Source organism: Candidozyma duobushaemuli (assembly GCF_002926085.2).
Source record: "Candidozyma duobushaemuli strain B09383 chromosome Unknown A_B09383, whole genome shotgun sequence".
Classification (NCBI taxonomy): Eukaryota; Fungi; Ascomycota; class Pichiomycetes; order Serinales; family Metschnikowiaceae; genus Candidozyma; species Candidozyma duobushaemuli.
This window is the reverse complement of record NW_020289901.1, coordinates 1,299,387-1,310,610: the sequence shown is the minus strand read 5'-3', so window position 1 is coordinate 1,310,610 and position 11,224 is coordinate 1,299,387. Positions and strand designations below refer to the sequence as shown.

The 11,224-nt window shown below is 45.3% G+C and overlaps 8 protein-coding genes across 8 annotated transcripts; 6 read left to right on the top strand and 2 right to left on the bottom strand. All coding sequences in view use genetic code 12, as the record gives it.

Moving 5' to 3' along the window:
* Nucleotides 1-57: 57 nt before the first annotated feature.
* On the top strand, nt 58-1,589 carry SMF12 (divalent metal ion transporter; the record flags this gene model as incomplete). Its single annotated transcript, XM_025479171.1, has 2 exons — nt 58-779; nt 818-1,589. The coding sequence occupies 2 exons, from the start codon at nt 58-60 to the stop codon at nt 1,587-1,589; spliced, it is 1,494 nt and encodes a 497-aa protein (XP_025338644.1).
* Nucleotides 1,590-2,217: 628 nt separating this feature from the next.
* On the top strand, nt 2,218-3,590 carry TPK2 (cAMP-dependent protein kinase catalytic subunit; the record flags this gene model as incomplete). The annotated part of the gene is made up of 2 exons (XM_025479170.1): nt 2,218-2,808; nt 2,832-3,590. 2 exons carry the CDS (start codon nt 2,218-2,220, stop codon nt 3,588-3,590), a joined length of 1,350 nt encoding a protein of 449 aa, XP_025338643.1.
* A 175-nt stretch (nt 3,591-3,765) lies between these two features.
* On the bottom strand, nt 3,766-4,104 carry CXQ87_000595 (DNA-directed RNA polymerase II core subunit; the record flags this gene model as incomplete). The annotated part of the gene is made up of 1 exon (XM_025479169.1): nt 3,766-4,104. One exon carries the CDS (start codon nt 4,102-4,104, stop codon nt 3,766-3,768), a length of 339 nt encoding a protein of 112 aa, XP_025338642.1.
* A 457-nt stretch (nt 4,105-4,561) lies between these two features.
* Nucleotides 4,562-5,062, top strand: CXQ87_000594 (mitochondrial 54S ribosomal protein bL12m; the record flags this gene model as incomplete). Its single annotated transcript, XM_025479168.1, has 1 exon — nt 4,562-5,062. One exon carries the CDS (start codon nt 4,562-4,564, stop codon nt 5,060-5,062), a length of 501 nt encoding a protein of 166 aa, XP_025338641.1.
* A 132-nt stretch (nt 5,063-5,194) lies between these two features.
* Nucleotides 5,195-6,076, top strand: AFT2 (Aft2p; the record flags this gene model as incomplete). The annotated part of the gene is made up of 1 exon (XM_025479167.1): nt 5,195-6,076. One exon carries the CDS (start codon nt 5,195-5,197, stop codon nt 6,074-6,076), a length of 882 nt encoding a protein of 293 aa, XP_025338640.1.
* Nucleotides 6,077-6,318: 242 nt separating this feature from the next.
* On the top strand, nt 6,319-7,062 carry CXQ87_000592 (uncharacterized protein; the record flags this gene model as incomplete). The annotated part of the gene is made up of 1 exon (XM_025479166.1): nt 6,319-7,062. One exon carries the CDS (start codon nt 6,319-6,321, stop codon nt 7,060-7,062), a length of 744 nt encoding a protein of 247 aa, XP_025338639.1.
* Nucleotides 7,063-7,090: 28 nt separating this feature from the next.
* DQD1 (Dqd1p) lies at nt 7,091-7,525 on the bottom strand (the record flags this gene model as incomplete). The annotated part of the gene is made up of 1 exon (XM_025479165.1): nt 7,091-7,525. One exon carries the CDS (start codon nt 7,523-7,525, stop codon nt 7,091-7,093), a length of 435 nt encoding a protein of 144 aa, XP_025338638.1.
* Nucleotides 7,526-7,737: 212 nt separating this feature from the next.
* On the top strand, nt 7,738-11,193 carry CXQ87_000590 (uncharacterized protein; the record flags this gene model as incomplete). Its single annotated transcript, XM_025479164.1, has 3 exons — nt 7,738-8,515; nt 8,922-10,373; nt 10,400-11,193. 3 exons carry the CDS (start codon nt 7,738-7,740, stop codon nt 11,191-11,193), a joined length of 3,024 nt encoding a protein of 1,007 aa, XP_025338637.1.
* Nucleotides 11,194-11,224: the final 31 nt, after the last annotated feature.

The following is an 11,224-nucleotide window of genomic DNA, read 5'->3' as shown; positions in this document are numbered from 1 at the left end:
CTAATTTTTTGACACATTACGCTTTTTCTTGTCCTTCTAGCCAAAAATTGCGCTGGAATGGCTACACACTTTGCCCATGGGGGTTATGCACGTTTGAACAATTTGAAGGCAGTTGCAAAGAAGTATGCTAGCTTTATTGGTCCGGGCATTATGATCTCGGTGGCATACATGGATCCTGGAAACTATTCCACGGGTGTCTCAGCCGGTGCCAATAATAGATTTTCGCTCCTTTTTTTCGTTTTGATCTCCAATTTTATGGCGATATTCCTTCAGTCCCTTTGCATTAAACTTGGGACGGTCACTGGCTATGATTTGGCCCGGTGTTGTCGTGAATATTTGCCCAGGAGACTTAACTACGTGATGTGGTTTTTTGCAGAGATTGCAATCATCGCGACTGATGTTGCAGAAGTAATTGGATCTGCTATTGCTCTCAATATTTTGCTCAGGATTCCTTTGCCAGCAGGCGTTGTAATCACGATTGTTGATGTCTTGGTGGTACTTGCCGCCTACAAGTCTGATCAACCTCTGGCAAACTTCATCAGATTTTTCGAGTATGCTGTTGCGGTTTTAGTCATCGGAGTTGTATCGTGCTTTGTTGCATTGTTGGCATACCTTCCTCGCGAGACTACACCAGTCGGGCTTGTCTTTCGCGGCTTTGTTCCATCAAAGGAGATGACAGAGAACGGTGGGTTGAGCATTGCAACCTCTATTATCGGTGCAACAGTAATGATCCACTCTCTCTTCTTGGGTTCCGGAATTGTGCAGCCTCGTCTCAGAGAGTACGATGCACAGCATGGGGGCCTTGCACCGATGTCAGTGGAGTCTACCGGGGAAAAGACTTGACAATTGAGGAAAAACTCACCGAATACATTGAAAAGGAGTACAAACCTCTGTTCGCAGCTATCAAGTATTGCTACAAATATTCGGTCATTGAACTAGTGGTGACACTTATGACATTTGCAGTATTTGTCAACGCGGCCATTCTTATCGTGGCTGGTGGTTCTCTATACGATACTCCCCAGGCTTCTGGAGCAGATTTGTATGCTATCCACGACTTGCTCCTGAAGATTTTAGCTCCTGTAGCCGGAACTATATTTATGTTGGCTTTACTTTTGTCGGGTCAAAGCGCTGGTATCGTTTGCACTATCGCAGGACAGATGGTGAGTGAAGGTCATTTGAATTGGACTTGTAAACCATGGATAAGAAGATTGGCGACAAGGGCCATCTCAATTGTGCCTTGTCTTATCATATCAGTTTGCATTGGCCGTCCCGCCTTGAGTGCTGCTCTTAATGTCTCGCAGATTGTCATTTCACTCCTTCTCCCGCCTCTTATGATGCCGCTCATCTATTTCACTTGCAACAAGAAAATAATGAGAGTCGAGAAGGTGAAGAACAATGCCATCGTCTCATCCACTGGTAATGGAGAGAGTGAGGAACAAATTTCAGAGGAAAGCGATGCAACAGAATATCATCAAATGGAAAACTCGTGGGTCACAAGTATATTTTTGGTTGTAATCTGGCTTTTCGTGTCAGGTTTAAACATTTATTCGATCATATCCATGGCTCAAACCGGTATATACTCGGCATAAATTTCATACACTAATTCGGATTTTTCTTAAGATGTACGACATGCAATACAAAATGTGAAATTGGCCAACTCTTGAAAACAAATGAATGTGAACGCTCCCTGAATTGTTTCCAAGGTTTCTAAACACGAATATCTCTACTACCAGATGTACATTTTATCAAAAGGTTCTCGGACATCCTTTCGAATAATGCGTGGAACAAAGCAGACTCCGATAAGCTGTCCATTCTGACGCGGCCAAAAATGCAGATGCATATACATGATGAATTTCAGCCATCACTCTCCGGCACCCTAAATATCACAGAAGTAGATTATGGGAAATTCAGATCATGCGAATGTCTTTAGAAAAAAAAAATCGTTATATCAAATTTAGTTTCACTTTGAGGAAAATTCACTGGTCGCTGATCAAATTCCACTTGCTCGCAGGAACACCCGTACCTTCGAGGTGTGGGCTCCTCAAAGTATTGACCTATCCTTCCTCAATCCCTAAGTGCAACATCGACCATAAACTGATCAATTGAGTTGCGAAACCCAATCCCTAACCATTGTGGTATCCAGAGAGCTTCCAACGTGTTTCGGGCTTACCTGCGAACCAATTACTGCTTGCTGTATTTTACAAACGAGATCTTTAAATGCCGTCGTCGAGCATTCTCAAGAGACTCCATTTGACCAGACTGACTCCACAGAACATTGGCCAAAGCACTGTTCACCCCGAATCTGCAGAAATCACAGTCGACTCGTTGGATAACATTGACTCTATGAGTTATTACAACCAGCCTGCTCATCCTGCTCAATCCAATCAGCCACACACTAACGACTGCCAACAGGTGTACCCAACTTTAGTATCTCAACAGGGCTCAGCGCAATTCCCAAACCAACAGCAGCAGTTGCAATCTCAGCTTTACCAGTCTCAGTACCCTCAAGAAATGTCTCTGCAACAGGCTGGACAACAGACACAGCAATTTGGTCTGCAACAAGAGGCTGACAATAACGCCATCAACCTCTCGCTTTTACCAAGCAGATCCACTGTCTCAAAAGGAAAGTATGCCTTGACTGACTTTGCTATCATGAGAACCTTGGGAACTGGCTCTTTCGGTAGAGTTCATTTGGTTAGATCGGTGCATAACGGGAGATATTATGCCATCAAGGTATTGAAGAAGCAGCAGGTCGTGAAGATGAAACAGGTGGAACATACTAATGACGAGAGAAGGATGTTGAAGCTTGTTGAGCATCCATTCTTGATTAGAATGTGGGGACATTTCAGGATGCTAAGCACTTGTTTATGGTGATGGACTACATCGAAGGTGGAGAATTGTTCTCGCTTTTGAGAAAATCACAAAGATTTCCCAACCCAGTGGCCAAATTTTATGCGGCCGAAGTTGTCTTGGCATTGGAATACTTACACTCTCATGACATTATCTACCGTGACTTGAAGCCTGAAAATATTCTTTTGGACAGAAACGGACATATCAAGATCACAGACTTCGGATTTGCAAAGGAAGTTTCCACAGTGACATGGACTTTGTGTGGCACTCCCGATTACATTGCGCCGGAGGTAATTACTACAAAGCCGTACAACAAGTCAGTTGACTGGTGGTCGTTGGGCGTTTTGATCTTTGAGATGTTAGCTGGCTACACCCCATTTTACGATTCCACGCCAATGAAGACATACGAGAAAATCTTGTCGGGAAAGATACATTTCCCAAGCTTTTTCAATCATGACGTTGTGGATTTGCTTTCCAGACTTATGACAGCCGATTTGTCCTACAGACTAGGGAATTTGTTAAATGGTCCTGCTGACATTAGAAATCACCCCTGGTTTTCTGAAGTTGTGTGGGAAAAGCTTTTGGCCAAGGATATCGAAACTCCTTACGAGCCTCCGATCACAGCAGGAACCGGAGACTCATCTCTCTTCGATCACTACCCGAAGAGCAATTGGAATACGGCTGTCAGGGTGAGGATATCCACAAAGACTTGTTCACCGACTTCTAGACACCTACTCTAAGGTTACATAGCCGAGTTAAGGCGTTTCACGATTCACTTCTTCTCTTTACCTTAAATTCATACAACAACGACCAACCAAAAATAAAATTTTATTTGCCAGAAACTTTCATCCAATCTGTCTATATTACAATATCTCACAAGCTATGATACCCCATCTATCTCAACTATCTTTGATCTTAAGACCTAAAAACTTTTTTGCACTCCAAGCACACATAAAACAAGATCATGGAAGTGTCCTTTCTTCTCTGCTGTGACTGGAAAAACACACACTCATGATTTCCACAGTATGGACATGTCTTATTCGATCTCGGTAAGGTTGGGTCAGAGCCGATGTCTTGCACAACTCCAGCGGTCTCACCGATGTTCGTGATAAGTTCGTGACGATAGACCTTGGCGTTCTCAGCCAACTCCGTGTAGTCACAATTTCGGCACGAGTAAAGGAGTCTAGCATTATCCTTATCCTCTCTGGGGTACAACATATTGTTGCACTCGGCACAGAAGCGGAAGGAAGCCATGATCGTACCCTGACAATACCTACAGGTTTTGTTGCATGTTCCTAGCGAGTAGTTGAATATTGAGCATCGCACTACTCATACATTTCGACAAGTATATTCATGTCTCGATGTATCTAGTATAGATTTCATCAGAAGAAGATTTCTATGGATCATCATTTCTTAAGCCGCTTGAATTCAACTTGCTCTTCTTCGAAAGGTAGATCTTAAGCCGAGTGTGGGCTCCGCTTGATTAAGATGCAAAGAAGAGAAGTCTTCATTTGCGTAGCAGCCAAAGTTTATATAGGAGGGTTTTGAAAATTGCTTAAGCTATAATCTTGAGAAGAGATTAGAGTAGATTTTAACACGTTGATATCCTACAGTCCACCTCTATACCTTTGGCGCACCCGTGCACCCACGTAATTGAGAAAACCTATAGAAAAAATTTTCGAAATCAGTGTGTGAACTCACGAGTCAAATAATGTTGCGCCAATCTCTCAGACCAGCATCTAGACTTCTTACAAGAAGCTCGTTCCGTCAGGCCGTGCGCTTCAACTCGGCAGCTGCTGAGAGCGCCCCAGTCGACCCCAAGATATCCGCCATTGTCGACCAGATCTCCACATTGACCTTGTTGGAAACCTCCACCTTGGTTTCTGAGCTTAAGACTAGATTGAATATCTCCGACATTGCTCTCCCTACTGCTGGTGCAGCTCCAGCAGCTCCAGCCGCCCCTGTTGAGGAGGAGGTCAAGGAGGTGGTTGAGGAGAAGACCATTTTCGCCATCAAGTTGCAAGAGTTTGACGCTAAGGCCAAACCAAAGATCATCAAGGAGGTCAAGGGCTTGTTGGGATTGTCCTTGGTTGAGTCCAAGAAGTTTGTCGAGGCTGCTCCTAAGGTGTTGAAGGACAACGTCGCTAAGGAAGACGCTGAAAAGATTAAGGCCACCTTGGAGGGATTAGGTGCCAAGATCGTCTTGGAGTAGACTTGGCAGCTAACTTGCTAGCATCTAATTACCATCAACCTGTACATATACGTCGAAGCTTGATCACAGTGTAGATATCTGGTACTGAAACCCATGTTCGCATGAGTGCACCTAGTGTAGCCATTACCTCCCATGTACAAGGTTCCTCTTGAGTTTGACCACACAAAAACGTTTAAGAGGCGAGCGGAAATCAAGCCGTGGCTCTCCAAGCAACTAGCCCGCCAAAACCTAAAAGTTGTGATCGAGAGGTCCGACAATGTCAAGATTGTGTTCAGATGTCGAGACGGCTCAGCCCACTGTCCCTTCAGAATCCGTGGGAATCATTCGCTACGAACACAAACCTGGTCTTTGCTGGTAGTCAATGACTTGCATAATCATCCGGTAGAACACGGCTTTTTAATGTCTAAAAAAGAGCTCGAAGAACAGCAGTCTACAGACATGTTCGTCACGCTCTCCAACCGACCGCATCTGGGTTCTCAAAACAATTCACCACAGTACTTAGACAAGATTGTCAAGAAAATGAGTACCGAGGTTGCAAAGCTAGTTTCAGCAAACATATGGCAGAATCATAACCTCACACACGAGCAGAAAGAATCAGCCGTGGCTAGGTTCGTGGCTGGTATGGTTGATGAGTATCTTGGTGAAGCTCCAAAGAGCAACACTGCGCCTATGATGCCATTATCTCCTCTATTAAACGAACCAGACATGGGAACACAGCTCCCTGCATTGGCAGTTCCGACCCGTCTGACCGGTCCTTTACCACCATTCAATTCGCTACAAAACCAGCTTCCACCGCTGCCAGGTATGCAGCTTGACGCAGCTAAGACCCTCAATCCAACACAGCTTTTGAAAGCTGCCACTCATGATCTTCGTGAGTTCAAGGTAGATAACATTGGTGCACCCTCAGCTCTGTTATCGCTGATTGCTCTCGGGCAGAACGCACCATCACCTGGTGACAAGATAGACGGTGGCCTTTTGGCCAATTTTAATCTGATCAATTACCCTGGTTGGTAATTGATCTTTTTTCTCATGGTGGCTGGATACACCTAGAGATCATGGTCAGTGCGATCGAAATTCTTCAATTCCACTGAACCACAATTGCTCTATAATGTTGTAAATGAATTAATAGCCATTATCTGTGATAAAATCATCTTCGTATTATAACGTTATATCCATTGCCAGGTTTCGTCGTAATTTCTGCACGTGACGTTATTACTACAGTGAGACTTGTAAGTAACCTTTAGACTAACTACTCCATGATCCTTGAAGACGGCTTTCTGCTTTCGGCATTAGAGGACTCTGTGTTGATTGTGCCCGCAATCTCAGTGGGGAATATTCCTCAATTAAGCACGGACCTCTTGCTTCACACTTACAACTTCCAGAAAGTGGCGACTTTAAGTGATGAATACTTATTTCCATTTGCATCCCCAGTTGATCACGCTGTTACCACCAAACCACCAGCTGGGCTTTCTTTTGCCATTGAAGCTTACTACAGCATTGATCACCATGTTACGTTGATTCAACAAAGATCGCCAATTATCCCGGGCTTCAACGAGAAGCATGTATCTAAAGTCATAGTGCCCTTCATCGAGGCATCAAACCCGCAACATGTCGTTGTGCTAGACTCAGCGAACAGCGCTTTGGTCGAGGGCGTTCCTCAAGGAGAGGTTAAAATTCACACGAACGAGGATCTCTTGAGTGAATCCTTCCTGTCTCTTCTGATTGACAAGAACTCTGCAAGACCACTCTCGGAAGCAGAAATGCATTTTTCAGATCATACCAAAGCCCTTGAAAAGAGCATCAAATCGATCTCTAACCTTGTCGTGTTAGAGACTTTCGTCTACGAGGGAGACAACTTCTTCGACGCGAGGGCCCTAGCCGCAAAAATAGTAGAGATGTTGAATCTCCCACCACTTGTCTTTGAAACCCCTGCAAGCTGGCTTGGTGTCTATGGTGATAAGCCAGTTCCACTGGCGATGGAAGAGGGACTCTACGGTTGAAATGACTGTTTGATATTATCATTGGCGTCTAGTTATCGAGGGCATACTGGATAGCAGCAGTGTATCCATAAGCACCCAAGCCGGCGATGACGGCGACAGATACATCAGAAAGGTACAGGTGGTGTCTGAAAGGCTCTCGGCGATGCACGTTAGTTATGTGAACCTCAATGAAAGGAACGGCAATGCCTAGCAATGCGTCTCTTATAGCAACAGAAGTATGGGTATAAGCTCCAGCATTGATAACGACAAAGTCAACGCCTTCTTTGGCGGCTTGGTGAATGCGGTCGACAATGTGGCCCTCGGTATTGCTTTGATAAGCAAGTACCTCTGCGCCGCGTTGACTGGCCTGATCCTTGGCTGTGTTCTCAATGTCTTTCAATGTAGTTGTGCCGTACTTTTCTGGCTCTCTGGAGCCAAGCAAGTTCAAGTTTGGGCCATTGATAAGTAGGATCTTCTTAGCCATACTGGAGTAGTATCTGGTTGATTTTCAGCCGGTGCGAACTTACGAATGTGATTTATGAACTTTTACGAGCTGTCACTCTAACTTCAAAATCTACCTTGTAGTAGACATCTTTGCTTTTGTAGATCTCCCCGGGTGCCCGGGCCGCGCAGCCAGTTGTGAGACTTTTGCGGTTCTCCTACTATGCGATTTGACTCCACACTTTTTCTTCCATAATGACTGTCACACAAAACACTAATTCGAAGCATCCACCTTTCAAGCAGGTGGAGGCTACAAGACCAGATCACGAACCAAAGCCATGGAGGATCACCAAGACGAATGCCCCAGAGTGGAAGCAAGGTCTGGGAGCTTCTTCAAAAGAGTGGAGTGAGCACAAAAAGATTGCCATTGATCCAAACTCCGAGACAAGATCGCCTGTGGACAACTACAAATTGTTTATATCCGCTATCACACCGCGTCCCATTGGGTTTATCTCGACCGAGGGTAAAGAGGGAGGGCGTAACCTCGCTCCCTTTTCCTACTTTAATGTGATGAACAGCGACCCTCCCATCTTCGCCTTGGGTTTTAGCGGAGGTAAAGAGAAGCCCAAAGATACTCTCAAGAATATTCTTGAGACAGAGGAGCTCACTATCAACATCATCAGCGAGTGGTTTATTGAGGCCGCCAATTTCTGTGCGGTTAACTCGCCATATGGTGTTGACGAGTGGAAGCTCAGTGGCTTGACACCGGCAGAGAGTACAGAGGTGAAACCACCGCATGTAGCCGAGAGTGCTTTCAGTGTGGAGGCCAAACTTGTACACAGTCACGAATGGAAGCTGAAGCGAAACGGCTTGGCTACGGGGGTGATGTGTATTGTTGAGGGTGTGAAGATTCATGTGCGTGAGGATTTGCTCAACGAGGACCAGAATATTGTGGACACAGGCAAGTTGCAGCCGGTTGCGAGACTCGGCGGTATATCTTACGGCCGTGTCACCGAGGGCTTTGAACTACCACGTCCGGAGTATAGCGCGATAGAAAAGTAGTCTTGACGGATCGGCGCAATCGGTTACAACAAGCCGAGCTTTGCGAATGTATCACACAAAGGGCCATACGTAAGATTACCTCCGGTTAACTCCAGTCCACGGGTAGATACAAAAAGTTGCACAGGCGTTCCATAAACGTCTATTTTCGTTCAGACATACGTAAGCTTCCTTCTACCGAGGCGTTTGCAGCCAATTCCGCGCATCGTTTCAACTAAGTCCGCACAATAATCTCCGCCATTCATGAAATACTAAGATAATTTAGGAAATATGCAACTACAAGCGTGTGACTTCGCTCTTTAAATCCATTGATATGAGTTGTGCGGGGTTACAATTGTTACCATGGGAGTCCGCATTGCGTATCTCACTGCCATTCTCAGAACCCCTCATCGGAACCGAGGTTGATCCACATATAAAGGCAGCACCCCAGGCATACGTCAAATTATTTCTCGTTATCAATTGTTCGACGTTTGTCATGAATCTGTTGTTACCAATTGCGCCGAAGACGGTGATGGACCAAGTCAAGGGCAGCGTTCCGATGGACCTGAACCGGTTCAAGGACGCCGTTGCCCTTGAAAATTCCAAAGAGCCGGGCTACTCATCAATCTACCGTAACAAGGCAGCGATTGATGGTTTGATCAATGTTCCGCACCCCGCTTTGACCACTTTGTATGAAACGTTTGAATGCTCCGCCTCTGTTTTTGCCGATAGGAAGGCTATTGGCGTTAGGCACAAACGCAGCGATGGGCTGTATGGACCTTACGAATGGGAGACATATGCAGAGGTTTCTGCTAGAAAACGGAACTTTGGTGCTGGCCTTCTTTACTCATTGCAAAACAATTCCTTCAAGACACTGTCTCCCTCCCACCAGAAGATAGACAGGCATGAGGAGCTTGCAGCTGCTAACGAGATGAGTTTCATTCTCACTCAATTCTCCCACAACAGAAAGGAGTGGCTCATTGCTGATTTGGCCAGTATCAACTACTCCATCACGAACACTTGTTTGTATGATACCTTGGGTCCAGACACGTCCCACTACATTTTGGCTTTAACCGAATCGCCAGTAGTGACCTGCTCGAAGGATAAGATTGAGAAATTGATCAAAATCAAGAAAGATCATCCAGAGGACATGCAGAATTTGATTTCTCTTATCTCCATGGACCCGCTCGAACCAAACGAATTGCTTGATCTCAAGAGAAAAGCCATCAGTCAAAACATCGAGTTAAGTCAGTTTACTGATATTGAGGAACTTGGCAAGATTCACAAACGTCCAGACATTCGGCCCACTCCTTCGACAATTTATACGATCTCGTTCACTTCGGGTACGACCTCAAATCCCAAGGGTGTTGTACTTTCAAACAGAAGTGCGGTCTCCGCCCTTACTTTCTGCTTATCCAACGTGAAGAGTTCAATGGTAAACCCACGAAGTTACAGCTTTTTACCACTTGCTCACATTTTTGAAAGAATGAGCAATCAAGCTTCCTTCATGGTGGGTGCCGAGATCGGTATGCCTCAATCGCCTTCTCCATTAACTCTTCTTGATGATGTCATGCACTTGAAGCCCAATGCATTGAGCTTGGTGCCTCGTGTGTTGACAAAATTGGAGGCTGCCCTCAAAGCGCAGACCATCAAAAATGACGAGAAACCTATGTTGCAACGTTTGTTCACGAACGCCATCAACATAAAGATGGAGAGGCAAGCCGCAGAGGATGGGGCTGCTGGCCACCACTTGTTGTATGACCGTTTGATTGGTCTTCTCCGTAAGAAGATTGGTTTCGAAAACATCACTAACATTGCCACTGGATCTGCTCCAATATCCCCGAGACTGTTAAGTTCTTGAAGGCTGCCTTGAACACAGGTGTATCTCAAGGTTACGGATTGACAGAATCCTTTGCTGGTGTAAGCAGTTCTTTGCAATTCGAAGCGACTCCAGGCTCATGTGGCCCTATCTGTATCACGACAGAAATGAGGTTGAAAGACCTCCCAGAGATGGGCTACACAGCTGATGACTCCATTGGTCCTCGCGGTGAATTGTTATTGAGAGGACCTCAAATCTTTACTGAGTATTACAAGAATCCAGAGGATACTAAGAAGGCTTTGGATCCAGATGGCTGGTTCCATACTGGTGATGTTGCCCGCGTCAACCCTCAGAATGGTCGTCTCTACATCATTGATCGTGTGAAGAATTTTTTCAAATTAGCTCAAGGTGAGTACATCACTCCCGAGAAGATTGAGAATACCTACCTCTCGTGTTACCCCTTAACTACAGCTTTCTTTGCTCATGGCGACTCTTTGAGGACCTACTTGGTGGGTATTGTCGGAGTTGATCCCGTGTCCATCAAGCCCTGGTTGGCTTCAAGGTTCGGGTATAAGGCAGCGGACCTCGAGGATCAGGCGAAATTGGTTAAGCTTTTGAACCAACGTGAAGTTAAAAGGAAATTCTTGATAGAAGCGAATGGCTCGGTTTCTAAATTATTGCACGGCTTGGAAAAGTTGCATAACATAGAGATTGGCATTGATCCCTTGAAGGTGGAAGATGGTGTTGTCACACCAACCTTCAAAATTAAGAGAGCCAATTGCGGCATCTTTTTCAAAGAGAGACTCGAGAAGCTTTACGAGGAAGGATCATTAATCAAAAATGAAAACTTGTAACGCGTTGGTTCGATGACTATATGGCTTGCCG